The sequence below is a fragment of the Hyalella azteca genome, unplaced genomic scaffold (assembly GCF_000764305.2).
Source record: "Hyalella azteca isolate HAZT.00-mixed unplaced genomic scaffold, Hazt_2.0.2 contig12758, whole genome shotgun sequence".
Classification (NCBI taxonomy): domain Eukaryota; kingdom Metazoa; phylum Arthropoda; class Malacostraca; order Amphipoda; family Hyalellidae; genus Hyalella; species Hyalella azteca.
In genome coordinates, this window is record NW_025942706.1 from 133,626 (window position 1) to 149,795 (window position 16,170).

Consider the following 16,170-nt stretch of genomic DNA (forward strand, 5'->3'; position numbering starts at 1 on the left):
CAACGATGGAAGGAACATCTCGCTCTTCAGGACCCCGCTTTATACCTGCCCTGCTTCCTGGTCCCCGCAAGCGTAGCAGTAGCCCGACGGAACTTTTTACGACCGAGACCCGACCGTAAAGTGCGCCGCCGGAAAAGAAGCAGGAATTCACAGGCATTTTTATGGCTGTCCTATTGAGATAAAATGATGCCTTAACATGGCCGCTCTTAGTTAAACAGTGCAATGGCTTTAGAGAATTGGAGCTCCAGGTGATCGTCAGCGTAAGCACGCTTGACCTTATTCTAACTCTAAATTTTTTCATTAAATTTGCGGCTGTTTCTGTAGCACATCTTTCCTCCGCATCATTTGTTAAACTTTGCATGCAATTTGTGTGCACGCGAACAGCAGAAACGAACTTGGAAAATGCGGGAGTACGTTTATTATACCATCAGGTTAACCCTAAGTTGCTCGGGGAACTCAGCAGTTTAACCTGCCAGGTTAACCTTGGTTACAAGCCAACGGAGCACTGCTAGCGAAAAACCCTTTATGAGTAAAGTCTCGGAGAAAATGAAAGTGACCATGTGCACACGTGCGCCCACCAAATTGATTGTGGTATTATATCGGTGCTTGCGTAGGGGAGCAGATGAATACGGAAATAGCAGTAATAAATTGCCGAATATCTACTGTGAATGAGAACTTTGCATATTTCGCGTTGACCAGGCCAGCCAGTTCTGCATGACGATACTCGATGCTTCTATTTGAAGTAAAATACTGAAAGAATCTACGGTACAAAATATATTGCACATATGAACATTAAAATGCAAATTACGACAGTTCGTTTCTTGCGACAGTTTTATTGTTTTTATTGTTGAGTAGGCCTATATATGATCTTTGATTACAGTGTGTAACAGTGTGCCGGGGAACATATATATAATGGAATAGGAGCAGCCGCACCTGAACTGCAGGACTTAATTGTGCGTGAATGAAAACAATTTTTTTATGCCCCTGTTGTACAGTGGGTAGTCACTTTAAATTTATCAGAGAATAAAATATTTTCGAATTTACAATGGTTCAAATAAATTCGGGATCTCCTGGGAAATTTTTAATTTCAACACCTTTTTTTTCTTTTTTTCTGAACGAGAAGTGAGAATAATTGCAATGGAAGACGGATCTGGTTTCTATAACCAGATTTTTAAAAGACAAATAAATATCAAGCGCCATCGGTCACATTATGTAACAGACCTTTCGTTCACCGTGTAATGGGGGGACTAAATTACCATTCTTTTATAATGTCAAGCATTATACCTTAAATTCAGAATGATGCGAACGATAAAGAGCCGAGACTTATAGGGCGGTTATCAAGGCCGGCACACCGCCGTGCATCAGCGGTCGCCGGCCCCAGCGCGGCGCAGTACATCACGACGCCCGCGGCTCACTTAGCGAGAGCGGCGCGCCATTTGCTTGAGTTACGCAGCGCGCGATAACGGCGCGGTTCATATGTATGCATCCCGCTTACTTTAACGCACTGCACATCTCCTTAATTGCCGCACTGCCGCCACCTCATCAAACTAATTTTGCGCGCCCGCCGCAAAATATTGTTAGTGACCTCCTACAAAGGCGGAAGATGCTTGTTTTATAAAATGGCCTATAGGGTTATTTCATCATCATAACCCATTAAACTTTTTTCTACATGAGTAGATGAAATATCGAAGCCCTTGTAATATACTTTTGAAAGGGGATACAGAAATAAACCCGTAGCACCCATTTAGTGAACACAACTTCTCACCAAGTTGTTTGCTGTAGCTAAACTGCAATTATAAAACAAATAAATACAATACATGTCATAAATAATATTAATGACGTTGCAAAGATTTTATCGTAGCGATGACGTGAAAGCTTTTGAAGTTTACCATGTTGTTCGCGCACCCTATAACAGTAGAGCGCATAAATGTTATTCGACGTAGCTAGCCACATCTCCGCCGAGGTGACGACGTACGAGATGCTCCAAGCAGTGTGGCCGCAGGGAGACGGCGGCGGCAACGTGACAATCAATGTATTGCAGAGCAGCTATTACGGCTCGTATAACAGATTACCTACAGTGCACTTTTGACCCGGCAAAAAATTAACTCATGCATCAAGTCGCTTCTAAATAAACCGATTTATGCACCATGGTTCAGGGTGTTCTCTTTCAAGACCAATTTAATCCCCAGCTGTGGATGACTAACATCTACATGTTGGTCTCTGAAACTAAAATGAAAGCCACTTCATACACCGATGAAACTCAAACGCAGTGCGAGAAATTACTGGCTGTTAATCTTCGGCAAGTTGACAAATTAAAAGAATAAAAGTGTGAAGCGCAATAATTTTTCTCAGCCTCAGCAGCCGCGAAAGGGAGTAGAAGTCCTTAATTCGTCAGCTGGCGCGAAGATCGAAGCCAAAACAGCTCTAACTCGGGTAGCAAAAATTACTTTCATGCAAATGAGCCCGAGATTTCATCAGCGCGATCTGGTCGCTCCTTGACTTCGCGATTTAATGAATTAGTAATGCAATAATTGGATGATTGTGCCTACGGTGAACAAAAACACAACAATGAGACGAACGAAACAGGAAGCAGGAAATTAATTCGTTGCTTTACACAAGTAAATTAGATGCTCATATTATTAAGGGGGGGGGGGGGATACGGGATACCCTAAAATTTTCGGATTCGGCTTTTCCGGTTTTTAGTCTCATCTTAAAGCTGACATTCTGCCCTATCCAACGGTACCATTGCCATCTCTGTACGTTGATTTATGCTTTCACGACAGATCATGAAAGGGGGGCGGGTGGGGGAGTTTTTTAACAAATTAGATAGGAGTTTATTTGGTGCTGAGCACTTTATTTGAATATAGTGTCTACTTGAGTTTCGCTTCAGTTACCCGTTCAGTCTCATCTTAAAGCTGACATTCTGCCCTATCCAACGGTACCATTACCATCTCTGTACGTTGATTTATGCATTCACGACAGATCATGAAAGGGAGGCGGGGGAGTTCTTTAAGGGGTGGTATATATACCCTAACATTTTCAGATTTGGCTTTTTCGAGTTTTAGTCTCATCCTAAAGCAAGCTGACATTCTGCCCTATCCAACGGTACCATTGCCATCTCTGTACTTTTATTTATGCTTTCACGACAGATCATGAAAGGGGGGCGGGTGGGGGAGTTCTTTAACAAATTAGATAGGAGCTAATTCGCTGCCCAGCACTATAAATACAGTGTTCGCTTGAGGTGCAGCTCATAAACCCGCCTGGCGTTGTATGAGGGGGTGCGCATGTAGTCGCTCCCACCATCCTTGAGTGGAATCAAGCTCCAGAAACGTTTAGTTTCGTATCCTTGCTACATTGAGTGCCTATTGCGATGCGGGCGGGACTTTGTCGCGCTCTCCTGGACATTCACACTTATTGTCACGTAAAACCTTTCTCCTCCTAGAGTTTTGAAGCTACAGCGATGAGACATATATCATTCGATTTATAAAGACCATACCTATCGAGTAACGAAGCGCTTTTTATAGATTTGTGCATAATTTGGATTCAAAATGGGGGGAGGGGGAAAATTTATAGATAATGAGATGAAAACGGAAAAATTTGAGTAAAAAACTTAGGTAAAAATAAAAAATCGAGCTTCGTTACTCGAATGGTATGGTCTTTACGCATCGAATGATATGTGTCTCAATGTTGTAGCTTGAAAACCCTAGGTTGAGATAGATTTCTACAGTAACCCCTTTTTTCTATGAATTTCACGTTTCCTATTAATTTTTCCGATAAAATCATACGAACAAAATGTTCTTGTTTTTTGATTTTACATATATATGTGAGGTTTCAGAGAGATCCGTTAGTAAATGTGGAAGTTCTTCTGGAGGGTATACCCCCCCTTAAACAATTAAGGCTATACTTTAAACAAAACGTAATGTGCAAATCAAGGCTTGGCTTCAAGATAAAGACAGATGTGTGAGGTGACCGAGGTTCGGTCTATGCTCTAAATGGTGTTTTGTTGTGCAGAGAACGACACGGAGGACGTGGAGCTCAACGTGGTACGCTACAAGGTGGACGGCATCGAAACGCTGGCACGCACCACCAAGTTCACCAAGAAGGAGCTGCAGCTCATGTACAGAGGCTTCAAGGCGGTCAGATACTGTAACCTCCTAGACCTAATTATCGGACAAGTTTAATTCATGCAATGTTTAAGAAAGAGATTGTAAAAACGCACGTCTAATCGGCCGCTTTACGTGAAATGGTAATGTGCTGATATTTCTTCAAGGTTTGTTAAAGACTTTTTCTACATGAAACATGAGCCAATGCTAATGGTATTGAACGTATTTGGTTAAAAATTTCTAATTTAGCATTGAGCAATGCGCAGTTCAGGTCAACCTTGTTATTGATTAGCCTTCAATGCTGCCACTACTTGTAATACTATATAATAAAATAAAACAAAATTTGCCCGTAATAAATTATCTTCAGGTAAACGGCAGAACGATTTCATCGATCGTTTTTTTTTCATTTTTTCTTTGAACAGTATAGGAATCACAGTCGTTCCTCAGTAGAGATCCACTTAATTAAGTTAGAACTATAATAAATACATATTTCTATGTGCAAACCTTGGACACAAATCAAGCATTTCAAACAAATTATTTCCGTTGTGATAAACCGGGAAAAAAAGTATAACAACTAATCAATGTAAGAATTTAATACTGAAAACTCAGAGTGCACAATGAAAGATCGAGATGTTGTGGAGGGGGCGGGCGGTGTTTGAGCACGTCCTGCTGCTCTCAAAGTAGAGTTTTGTCGGCTCCAGGAGCTCGCCTAACATTAAGATAAGCCGCTATGTGGCTGCCGATAAGAGCTATGCTGGTGCACTGTTTTGTTGCTCTTAGCAACGACAGCGGCGCGATACCGCGACCCGACGCACGATAACTCCACGATATTACCGCGATAGCACGAGCTAGACATGGTCGCCACCTGCAATGAAGGCCAAGTGCACAATACCGCTTATTGACTTCATAATGAAGGCAGATCGCTATTGTAGGTATCAGTAGGCTGTATTATGCTATATTGAAAGCGATTAATGAATTTAAATTCAAGAAAAATTAGAAAATTTAAAACTTTCCGATGTCACTTTTTGCCTTCATTAAGATATTGGTAATGCAGTTTTTATGTACTTGAAAACAACATCAATGTGATATTTGCCGGCACCATAAATTAACGAATGTCAAAACCGAGATAAAATTGAAGCATAAGTGGATAAAACTTAATTGTACAGCCTCATGCGATCACATTCCATTTGCACCGTCATGTTCGATTTACGAAAACAGAGTGTTCTTCAATGAAGCTAAAATCAAATAAGGTTGCAGTAATAAGTAATGGCAATAATGAACAGGTTACAGTCATAAAATGTCGTTATGCGTTGCAACGCGTATACGAGTTGTTTATGCAGGGTGTATCAAAATACAGCATTGCTGTGATGACGATGAATATCTGTGCCCACAGGAGTGCCCTAACGGCATGGTGAGCGAGGACACCTTCAAGGGCATCTACTCACAGTTCTTCCCTCAGGGCGGTGAGACACTTGCTTCTTTGTATACGCTTGTTTGTGCAGCTCTCTGCACCAGCGCAGCATGTGGATGTGCGCGTATGCTCTTAATTGTGTTCAGTCCTGGTTGGCGCATGATCATTAAAATGGCATGCACGGTGCATCATCAATTAAAATGACTCGCTTCAAAATTTCTTTTGTGACTGTCACAACCATGTATGAAAGCTGCATACAAAAAAATAATCTTCATGACAACAACTATGAAACTAGTGATTTTTACAAGAGTATACAGCTACAAAATATTCAAAATAAAATAATAAGAGATGTACTAAAGTCATATTGGAAGCAGTGATTGGGAATAACCATAAAACTGTTAACTTGTACTGTTTTGCAGACGCCACGGCGTATGCACACTACGTCTTTAACACGTTCGACACGGACCACAACGGCTCCATTAGTTTTGAGGTAGGAATAATATAATCAAACTCATCACAAATGATGAACCTCTTGAGTATATAGCTGCTTATATTAGATTGCTGTACATACCGATCACTATTCAAATTGGCAAGTCCAAGAAATACCGGGTAACTGCAGTTCAACTTTTTAGCTTGGTAGTTTCAGTTTCTTCAGCTTTGGCTAATTAATTTCAATATAAAACTAAATTCTGGATAAACTTATCAATTATAATAAAATCTAGTTCATAGCAAAAATTGCTATGACCTCAATGAAAGCCTCTTGATTGCGCCCAAGCGTGATCGATGCAGCCACATTAATTCCTACTCAAATGTTTCTCAATTGTCTATTATATATGTACATAATGAAAAATTGTTAGGCAACCGATACAGTCAAGAATTGTGTGACAATGCGAGTGCAATAAGTGGAGAGAAACTATACTCTTCTTATAATTGATACAAAATGAAGCAAATTTAAGCAACTTACTTACTTATCAATAACTGTCTCAAGTATTTACGCAGTAAATTACCATACCGTTATTAAATTAAAGTTTCTACTCGTATATATATAAAAAAGTGTACTAATATTTAACTTGATGATCCAGCACATGAACGTCCTTTTTTATTTTTTAGTTAAGATAACTCGCAATAAAATCAGCTCTTATTTTAATGAAACCTGTATTCGAAGAGCCTCCACGACATTTCTAGTTCATAGCTAAATGGATATCAATAGTACAGCAGGTTATTTAAACACGGATGCGCTTTTCTGCAAATAACAGAACATTTCTACTCCCTATAATTCTTTACTCTATACATAAATATTACAGAATACGCAAGCAAATTATTTATTGAAGCCCCCAGCAAGTATATATATATAAAAAATAATTCAGTTCGTCGAATGCACATTCAGATGAAGACAGCGCGCCAGCTATAGCCCGCTAATGATGCAGGGAAATATTTGCCGACTGCTCGCCCCAAGGCAAGTCTCATTACCAGACGTGCCCGCAGGACAAACATGAGCGCACGCCCAGAACTCTACAGATGAATATTTCAGACTAATGGCGCTACAGAGTGGCCGTATATATAGACCGCAATGCGCTCATTATTGCAATATATGTGGACTCCGAGTGGCGTGCGCAACGCACATGTGCAGCTTTATATACACAGCTTCATTAAAATGAAGAAATAAAAGAATGTTTTCCTCTGAACCTCAATTATTCAATCAGAGACAATAATTCGATCAAACAGTAATATAATTAAACACAAAGAGACACAATCAATCATTATTAATAAAATCTTGTACAATAATCTGCAAGAAATCTATGACTATATACATAAGTTTAATGAGTAAGGTAGTTTTTAATTAAAGAACACTAATTATTATACATTATCATGATCAGAAAAAATTAATATAATGTTCAAATTGTTGAATTTTATTACAAAGTAGAGTGACGACCAACATCATTAGACCATGAGCTTAAGGAGAACAGCTTCGCTGTTGTTCTCATGTCTGATAGAAAATGTGAGAAGTTTTCCTTATTCTTTGATGTGAATAAAGGAATTAAGGAATTATAAATGAGAATTAATATTATAAAAACACATGACACATTACCCATACGTAGACAGAGTATCTCAAAAGACACACACTAGAACTGCTCTTTTCGAGGAAATTAGATGACCTGTCAGCGACCCGCGAATCCTATTCGAGTGAAGCGGTCTTACTTTCCATAATTACTTGACAAACCCTGGCTCCGTCTGTCCTTTTCTTAAGCTTATTTCGTAATATGTGGGTAATGTATCATTCTTCATTACTCATACGCAATATATTGTGCAGAATTTCGTGACAATCCTGTCAGAGTTATCGCGAGGCTCGACGACGGAGAAGCTGCGGTGGGCGTTCACCCTGTACGACATCAACGGCGACGGCTACATCAGCAAGCAGGAGCTCATGGACATCGTGGGCGCCGTATATTCTTTACTCGGCCGCAACGCCACGCCCACTGTAGACGAGGCAACCACCAGGAAACACGTCGATAGAATATTCGAGGTGATTATTATCCAACACACGCCACTAGTCATACGAAGATTTTATTCTTACACTATAGCTTTAACACAGCACAATTGTAACATTTGGTACCCATGATTTAGTTTCCAACAAATTTATTTTAAACTGTATTCATTGGAAACGATCATCACACGAATGCTTACGGATGTGAGAGAAATGTGACAAACAAAAAAATCTCAATCTGAAACGCTGAAACCTTTACTAAACATAATACGCTAGCTGGACTTGTTGCACCACGCCACATACGCCACAAATTATTCAGATTCAACGAGCATTAACAAATTTCGATGTTTTTTTCGAAAAGGAAGTGAATGCAATAATTAAAATACCATATGATACGTAATTAAAAGCCATCTGTGCATGCCATGTTTTCCGATAGTCAAAAAAAGAACAAATTTGTCAACAAAACCAATTGGACCAAATCAACTTCAATTTTGTTTCTGTAAGCTGAAAGCGCCAAATAAACACGAAAAGATTACAAACTTAGCAACTAATAGAATAGTTTTTTTTTGCTCATACAAGGCCAATTATTGTCTGTACAATACACTTCAATGCCAAGATTTATGAACAATATGAAGTTTATTCAATTCTGCACTTATTCCCAAATCAAGTTTTGGATTATGTGATATCATCTTGTATCCTTACCCACTATCAAAAACACTAGCAGCAGCATCAGGAGTACACTATAGCTAGCGTGTACAAGCTATACAAGCAGCAACAGGAGCACTAAATTGGCTCGGCTTCGGTCATTATTTGTTCACGCTTGTATCTCGTGTGGTTAATTTACTTTTCCGGCCAACTTGAGCGGTTTGATCATAAAATCTGTCGTACTTGCAAAACAGGCATAGGTGATTTATATTGTTACTAATTGATGTGAAGCATTAACGTAACAAAGATTTCAATAAATACTCGAAGATGAGAAATGAACATTGACAGAATATCTTATAAATTGCACACTTTGGCATACCCGGGATTTTGCTCTTTTCGAGATGAAATTAATGACAATTACATAAACAAAGTAATCACTATTTTCTCTAGAAAACATAATTATTTTCTGCCTATTCAATAACTTATATAAAAACTCTTCGAATAAAATTATATAATCATTCATGTCAATAAGCTCTGAAGATACAGATTAAGGTGAACGTGAACGCGTACCAGAATAAGGCTAAAATCAAGCTTTAGACGTAGCGTGATGACCATCGGACACGCACGCTCGAGCCGTAAGGTTGAATGTTCCGCCAAGAACTCGTAATAATGAACCTTACTGCTTGGATCTTGTGGACCTTCAGAGTCCGGCGCCGTTAAATGGACGGGCCATTCATGCCTCTTCCGCTGTCACACCTGCCAAATAAAAAACGCCTCGTTCATGAGCCATGGCTGACTTGCGAGACCAAAATAGACCCTAGCACTCTATTGAAAGACCCTAAATAATAGGGAGATTAGACTAGAATGAGCAGAGGGTGACAACAAGGGAATGTTTTGTGCCTGCATATATATACTCACCTCAGTACACTCTTTACATTCAAGGGATTAATTACCTGCATGAAAGCACAATTTGTTGGCTGACTTCTAAGGTTGTCTGGGATTATCATGCTTGCTGGTTGAGGATTCTTATATGAGAGATTGATATTTCCGACAATTAATGCTCTGAGGGATGCCCTTAGAACAAATGAGTTATTGGTCAATCTATTGTTGGTCAATGTGAACAAAATCCGCATTCATGATTCTTCCCTCACGACAAGATGAGCAAGTTAATCCTAGCTGAATTAATCATTTGAATTTGTTCTCACAGAAGATGGACATTAATGGCGATGGTGTGGTCACACTGGACGAGTTCATGGAGATTTGTCTCTCGGTGAGTCTATTTCTACACGGGAACAAGGGAGGTTGTGCCTTCCAATTAAGAACTTCCTGAAAAACTCGTGGAAGCAAATAAGGATGTAACTTAATCATCTTTTGGCAAAATTTTCTAATGTCCAAGTCAAAAAAAGAACTAAAGTACAAGAAAAATACAAAAGAAAAATTTGTCTAATTGTAAGAAGGGTCGTCTGATGAAGAAATGTATTTCAACACGTTTCCTTAATAACAGAATTTCGTTAGAGTTGGCAAGGATGAGCAGGATTTACCAGCATGGGTATTACAAATCAACCGCTGGTTAATTCGGTTTATGGGGAGGGTGGGTGTAGTAATCATGTCGGGCTCATCGAACGTCTCAGACGTTCGAGACGCAATGGAGCTAGGGCAAGTTTCCTTTATAAAATGTGACAGGCATATAACAGTGTTCAGTCATTAATACAGGCCACCTATAATGATGTCATATGTTGCAACTTAGTGCCTGGCAATGAGATGCATGCAGGATAGTAGCTCGATAACCAGCGGAGATCTTGCGTTTATGAGGACACGTGTGCGCACAGTTGATTGATGCGTAAAGAGAAAATCGATACACGTAGCCCATATAACTTCTTTCGACCTCAACGCCGGGATAAACAATCTTCAATTTCATAACTAATTACATTTTTTCTCATATAAATAGCGGTTTGATAGAGTCGTCCCAGTAGTGTAAGGATCGGTGTTGCTTAGTATGGTTCAACTCATTGCAGCCTGAGAATAAAAGGATATGGGGGAACCTCAATGGTACATTTTCATTTCTCGCACATTGCGTACTTGTTAAGTCAGTATACCGGTGGGCAAAGTTTGTATTTATACAAAAATGACATGATTGAACTCATGATTTCGATAGCGGTAGCCCTATTTTTCCATGCAGACGAGGAAACAGATGATGAGTCTAGCTGTGTAGCTTGTCGTGAATATATCTCTCCTCGGCAGGCGCGCCTCATCTATTGATTATTATCGCACTTTTTCTCGGCAGGACGAGACGATCGCCAATTCGATGACCATCCTGGACACAGCATTTAATGTAGAATTACCCCACGCACCTGCCACCACCAGCCCTCACGCATCTCCATGTAACGACCACCGCCACAACCCGACGCTGTATCACCACCATCACCACCATCCCTACCATCCTCACCTAACACAGCCCCTGGCTCACGGCACACCACCTCCCCCACCCCACTGCACCGACACACCGGGAGTATCATTCTCCCCCTTGTTGTGCCACCCCCACCACTATCATCCTTCCGGCACAACGGCAGCGGGGACATGTGTCTCGCCCCCTTCCCCCTTGCTATCAGCGCCAGGGGTGCACAGGTCCCCCCTCCACCACCGTAGCATGCCGGGGGACCGACGGGAGCTGTTACGGGACTACGCGTGTCTGCTGTAGCGGCCATATGGCACACACAGCCTTCACACATACAAACAGCTGTGTCAAGCTTTACGTACATAGCGAACACAGCAGAGTAATACAGCTAATTGACAACATTGATACTTTAAGAGAGTGCAGGTGGCTGGTAATTGACAACATATTATTCAAAAATGAAAGACGTCGAGTAACTGACCTCATATACGTTTTGAAAAAATGCACGACGAGCGAAAACTTTGTCATGCATGATGTTATTGACGTCACACGTCACCATATTAAAGTGGATGAGAGCATTAGACCAACATTCATCACGTGCACATCAGATTCAAGTAGTCTTACGACTCATTTATGCGCATAATTTGACCTGCAGTCTTTCATCACAATTATATGAGGGGGAGCCATCAGACCAACGTCGAAGTTATATACGACGAGCGAGTGTTATAGCGTCATCGCAAGTATATGTCTCATGTTTGCGAGATACTTTTTGCCATAGTGGAGCTATTCATGATGTTTGTTTCAGTGAACTAAAAAATTAAAATAATAGTCAGTATTAAATGAATGTGGGAAAGGTTCGTTTAGGTGACTAAGACTAATATGAATCTATTGGCCTAGGGAAATCTCGAAATCTTTTGTACGTTACTAAGTTGTAGTGAAGTAAGCAGAATCGTACTACGTTAATTGTTTTGATGGTTAAATGGATATAATTGGGAGCGAGGGCATAAGCTATGCGATGGCATAGAACATCATGCGACTCACATCATCTGCATGGACATCATATATTTGATGCACCGTAATGGGAGAGTCACGCCACGCAGCGAGCGCGTGGCCCGCATCAATAATGTGCATACGAATATAGCTCTCATGCATTCTGAATAATTGATACGTTATGTGCCAAGCATGACAAGAATGAATAATAGTTGACTTAAGTTCTTCATATCAGTTTATCGATTTGCCAAGTGTTTTCTCATATAAATAGAAAACACCATATCGGCACATGTACAATGTACACCTGAACTTCGAGCTGGCCAAAGTTCTCCCCGTGTAACACCCCCGTTATACGTACTGCAACATATATTGAGCTCAAGGCAGTTAGTCGCATCTAATAGGCAAAAGCAACACGTTTCAAGCAGCCTATGAATGATCGTTAACTGTATACTATAGGTATATGTTTCTTTATAAAATGAAGTTCCTATTCAGACACTATTAGAAAAATACAAGGAAGTTTTCAATAAAAGAGAGTTACAAGAATTTACTGGAGGAATCCAAGGTTCTTTTATTAAGGGTTTAACAGTGAAATCTTACCTATATAGATACGAGATACAAAAAATACACTAACCACGTTTGAAGGATTTAATGTTTTACTCGCAGCCGCTATCTGTAAAATAAGTTATCGAATGTCATCTGAACAACTCAATTAGGTTGTTCAGTAATTATTGACATGATGTCTTGTTCTTGGGCAGAATATACATATATATAGACACGTATATATTGTGGTCCAAAGTCTGTGCCAAATCAACTCGTACAATTCCGAACGGTAATATAGAACGATGTTTATATGTTTTACAATATATATTATGCAAATTAATCAAACTCCAAAAAAGGTAAAAATATATTACAGTAATATGAACGTATGCAATACCTGGTAATAATAACTCAATTAGTGACAGTTACCATACATGCATATACGCGCGGCGATGCAGAATGCCATGACAGTACCGTGACCATACCACGACCGTGCCTCGACCATACAACGACCAAGCCGTGACCGTGCAGTTACCATACCACGACCATGCCACAACCAAAACATGCACTATACCACGTCGACCGTGTCACGAGCTGCTGTAGCCTGTCAGCCGTCGCCTCCACGCCTGCCGGTGTCGTTCAATACAATCACCGTAAATGCAACGGCGAAGAATGTACTTGAGGTTTCACTGATTCACCACAGACATGTAACCTCTACAGCGTTTTCAGACATGTAACCTCTAGCGAAAGTGAGGTATGAACCCCCATTTCTCAGCAATTCACATGGCCTTTATAACCAATTTAAATTCAATTGTTACGCAATTCAAAAACGAAACCTTGGAGGCTTTTCTGATCACTAATATTTATGATAAAGCCATGAACTGCTGCCGCAACAATTGTTCGGAACAGAATATAGATGAATGTACAGCGGTTTGAGACACGAAGATGATATGAGAGCTACGTAATATAGACATATACATGCATATGCTATACCATGGCAACATTAAACGCTTGGAGATAACGTACTGGAAACTGAATTAATTACGAGCACAGTGTGGACAAAAGAATGTTAGTCGAGTGAACGATGTAACACATTAACTGTAATCAAAATATTTTAAGAAGTAGTAAATTAACGTTAACTCGCGCAGTGCATTTATATACTTCAGAGTGGCCAATAATTTATACTGATGTTAGATTACAGAGGCATAGAATTTAGTCTGGATTCATTTAACAAATAGAGTCTATGTATTTATTAGTGTGTTGATTGGTTTTAAATGAATCGTTAGTTAATAAACGAAGTAATGACGCAATCGAAACGTCCATTGATGTAGCTCTCAATATTATAGTCAGGTCCCAATTTTAATAAATTATACGTTATAACATTTTATATGTCTGGATACTTGAGTTCTTATAACTATCAGCGAACATAACTGTAATTGTTATACATAACACCCTAATTAAATAATTGAGCTTAAAACTACAAAGTTTAAAGTAAACATTGTCGGTCACGTCCAACATGTACACATGCATATATGATTGCACGTGCATGGATCGTGCGGGCTGCTCTAAAACATCGATTATTGCGAATTTATTGCGATAAATTGCAGCAACATATGGACTAAATACACTACATATTTATACAGCGGTTCGGATTGCCTGTCTTTAGCAGGTATAGAGCATTAGCAGCGGGTTGCTAATTGTCACAAGTTTACCCATATTTTCTTAGTAAATAGCCATAGCACTCTCATGTGTTAAGTTATAATGCATTGCTACTGCATGTGGCGTACTATATTCGGTGCGCTGTCTTGTAGATCATTAACTGAAATAATGTATGTGGTCTAACATTTATCGGTTGTTCCGAGTATTACGATTATGGGTTTGTTAAACAAGCGTAATCGCATGGTGCATTTTCTACGGATATCTTTATAGGGTTAAGAATATGTGTATGTATTTCATGGATAAGAAAACGTATGAGTAAGTATATCATGAATGAGAAAATGTAAGTGTATGCACGTTAAAATGAAAAATTGAAAGTGTATTATGTTTTCTAGAATTCTGTATACGTGTGTACACAAAATGTACCAGTACTAATACGACGAATAATGTTCCATGCTGTTAAAAACACACAACTACGTATACAGTTATCACTGTTGTTCTTTTGTGTAATGTTAGTATCGAGAGCTTATATACGTACGGTATTTAATGACATATAAACGCTGCACCTGAAAGCAAGCAAGTAGCTGCATGCATGCAGGTCGGGAAAATATTCATTGATTCTCACCCACGAAATTCACTCAAATTAATGTAAGCAGCAAACATGCTGTATGCGGTCCATATATTAACGCCTGTTTCTCATGACATTGCCGGATAATGATAACTGTGATTGAACATTTGACGTCAGCAAGGAATAATCGACGATTGTATGCGTCACATCAAATAACGCAGCGTAATCGTACGTTATACTTATACAGGTCCCAATAAGATAATTCAAGATGTTGCTGCTTTGCAATATTTTTCTATGTGCACAATTGAAGTCGAGTAAAATGTCCCTGAATTAGGAAGATAGTGTATTTATTTTACGTCCATCCATAATTATTGCCAATTAGCTGGCCAAAGCAAGAGTGTTAACAAATACAAATATATTATATCAAACGAGAATTTTTGACTATTTTTAAGACTAATTCGATGTATTAATTCAATAAAAGTCGTCATAAATCGTTTCTCTCCATGAACATCCATTAATGAAATTTCATATCTCAGCAAAACACAACATTCTTGTCTTGATTGATGGAATTAAGGGTCAGACAGCCACCAATTTATAAGCCAAAAGCTGCGGAAAAATAGTTGAACTGCGATGCATGTTTTGTTTAAGCTAAATCAAACTGTTGCTGCTGGGTAAGTAAGCGAGTAAGTAGTATGATGGTTTACTGGCACTTCAGCTATCAAGCTATTTCCCACCGGAAGTCCAAAGATAACATCGCCAGCAAGTCCGAAGGTCTCATTTATTCGAAATCTCAACTTTATCATCACCCACAACTAAGAGGGCAGAAGGTCTCAATCCAGCCCGCTGAAGCTGGTTAAAAAGAAGTAGAGTTAGCATCTCAAAAAGACGAAGTGACAAATAGGGACAGATTAAAAGCAACAGAAACTATAAGATACTCGAACAAGTGGTCGCTTACTCCGGACGTCGGCCGCCCGCACGAGAGCGACACAGAAGAGGCATGTATAAAGGGATCCTTTACCTGCGTGACAAACTTAACGACACAACTATAAGACAAACGGTCAGACACCGCGAGCTCTGTGGCGGGGGACTTATAGGAACAATGCCCCTAGAATTAAATGCGAAATTCCATAGGACTTCTGACGAGCTCATACACACGCCAAAAGTCCCCCTTGCGTGAGGAGGTTGCTGACAAAACGAACGCCAAGTTACACGTGAAGTATTTACCATCAGCAATGTTGCGTATGTATACCAGAAACAATGCCGCGTATGTCAGCAACAATTGGTATGCCGCGTAAGCCAAATTAAATAGCACTCGATTTCAATTGTTATCACGTACGTACGAGATATGGACCTTCCTTCGCAACTCTTCGTTCAGGCGTCTGT

General features: G+C 39.7%; 1 protein-coding gene across 3 annotated transcripts in view; it reads left to right on the top strand.

Moving 5' to 3' along the window:
- Positions 1-15,266, top strand: part of LOC108667578 (Kv channel-interacting protein 1) — a 45,797-nt gene extending 30,531 nt beyond the window's left edge. For all 3 annotated transcript variants that reach the window (XM_047883370.1, XM_018154621.2, XM_018154622.2), the window contains exons 2-7: positions 4,012-4,136; positions 5,497-5,566; positions 5,934-6,004; positions 7,826-8,038; positions 9,852-9,914; positions 10,929-15,266. In XM_047883370.1, coding sequence (XP_047739326.1) covers positions 4,012-4,136; positions 5,497-5,566; positions 5,934-6,004; positions 7,826-8,038; positions 9,852-9,914; positions 10,929-11,342 — 956 coding nt within the window. In that variant the 3' untranslated portion in view covers positions 11,343-15,266. The remainder of the gene's footprint in view (positions 1-4,011; positions 4,137-5,496; positions 5,567-5,933; positions 6,005-7,825; positions 8,039-9,851; positions 9,915-10,928) is intronic.
- Positions 15,267-16,170: the final 904 nt, after the last annotated feature.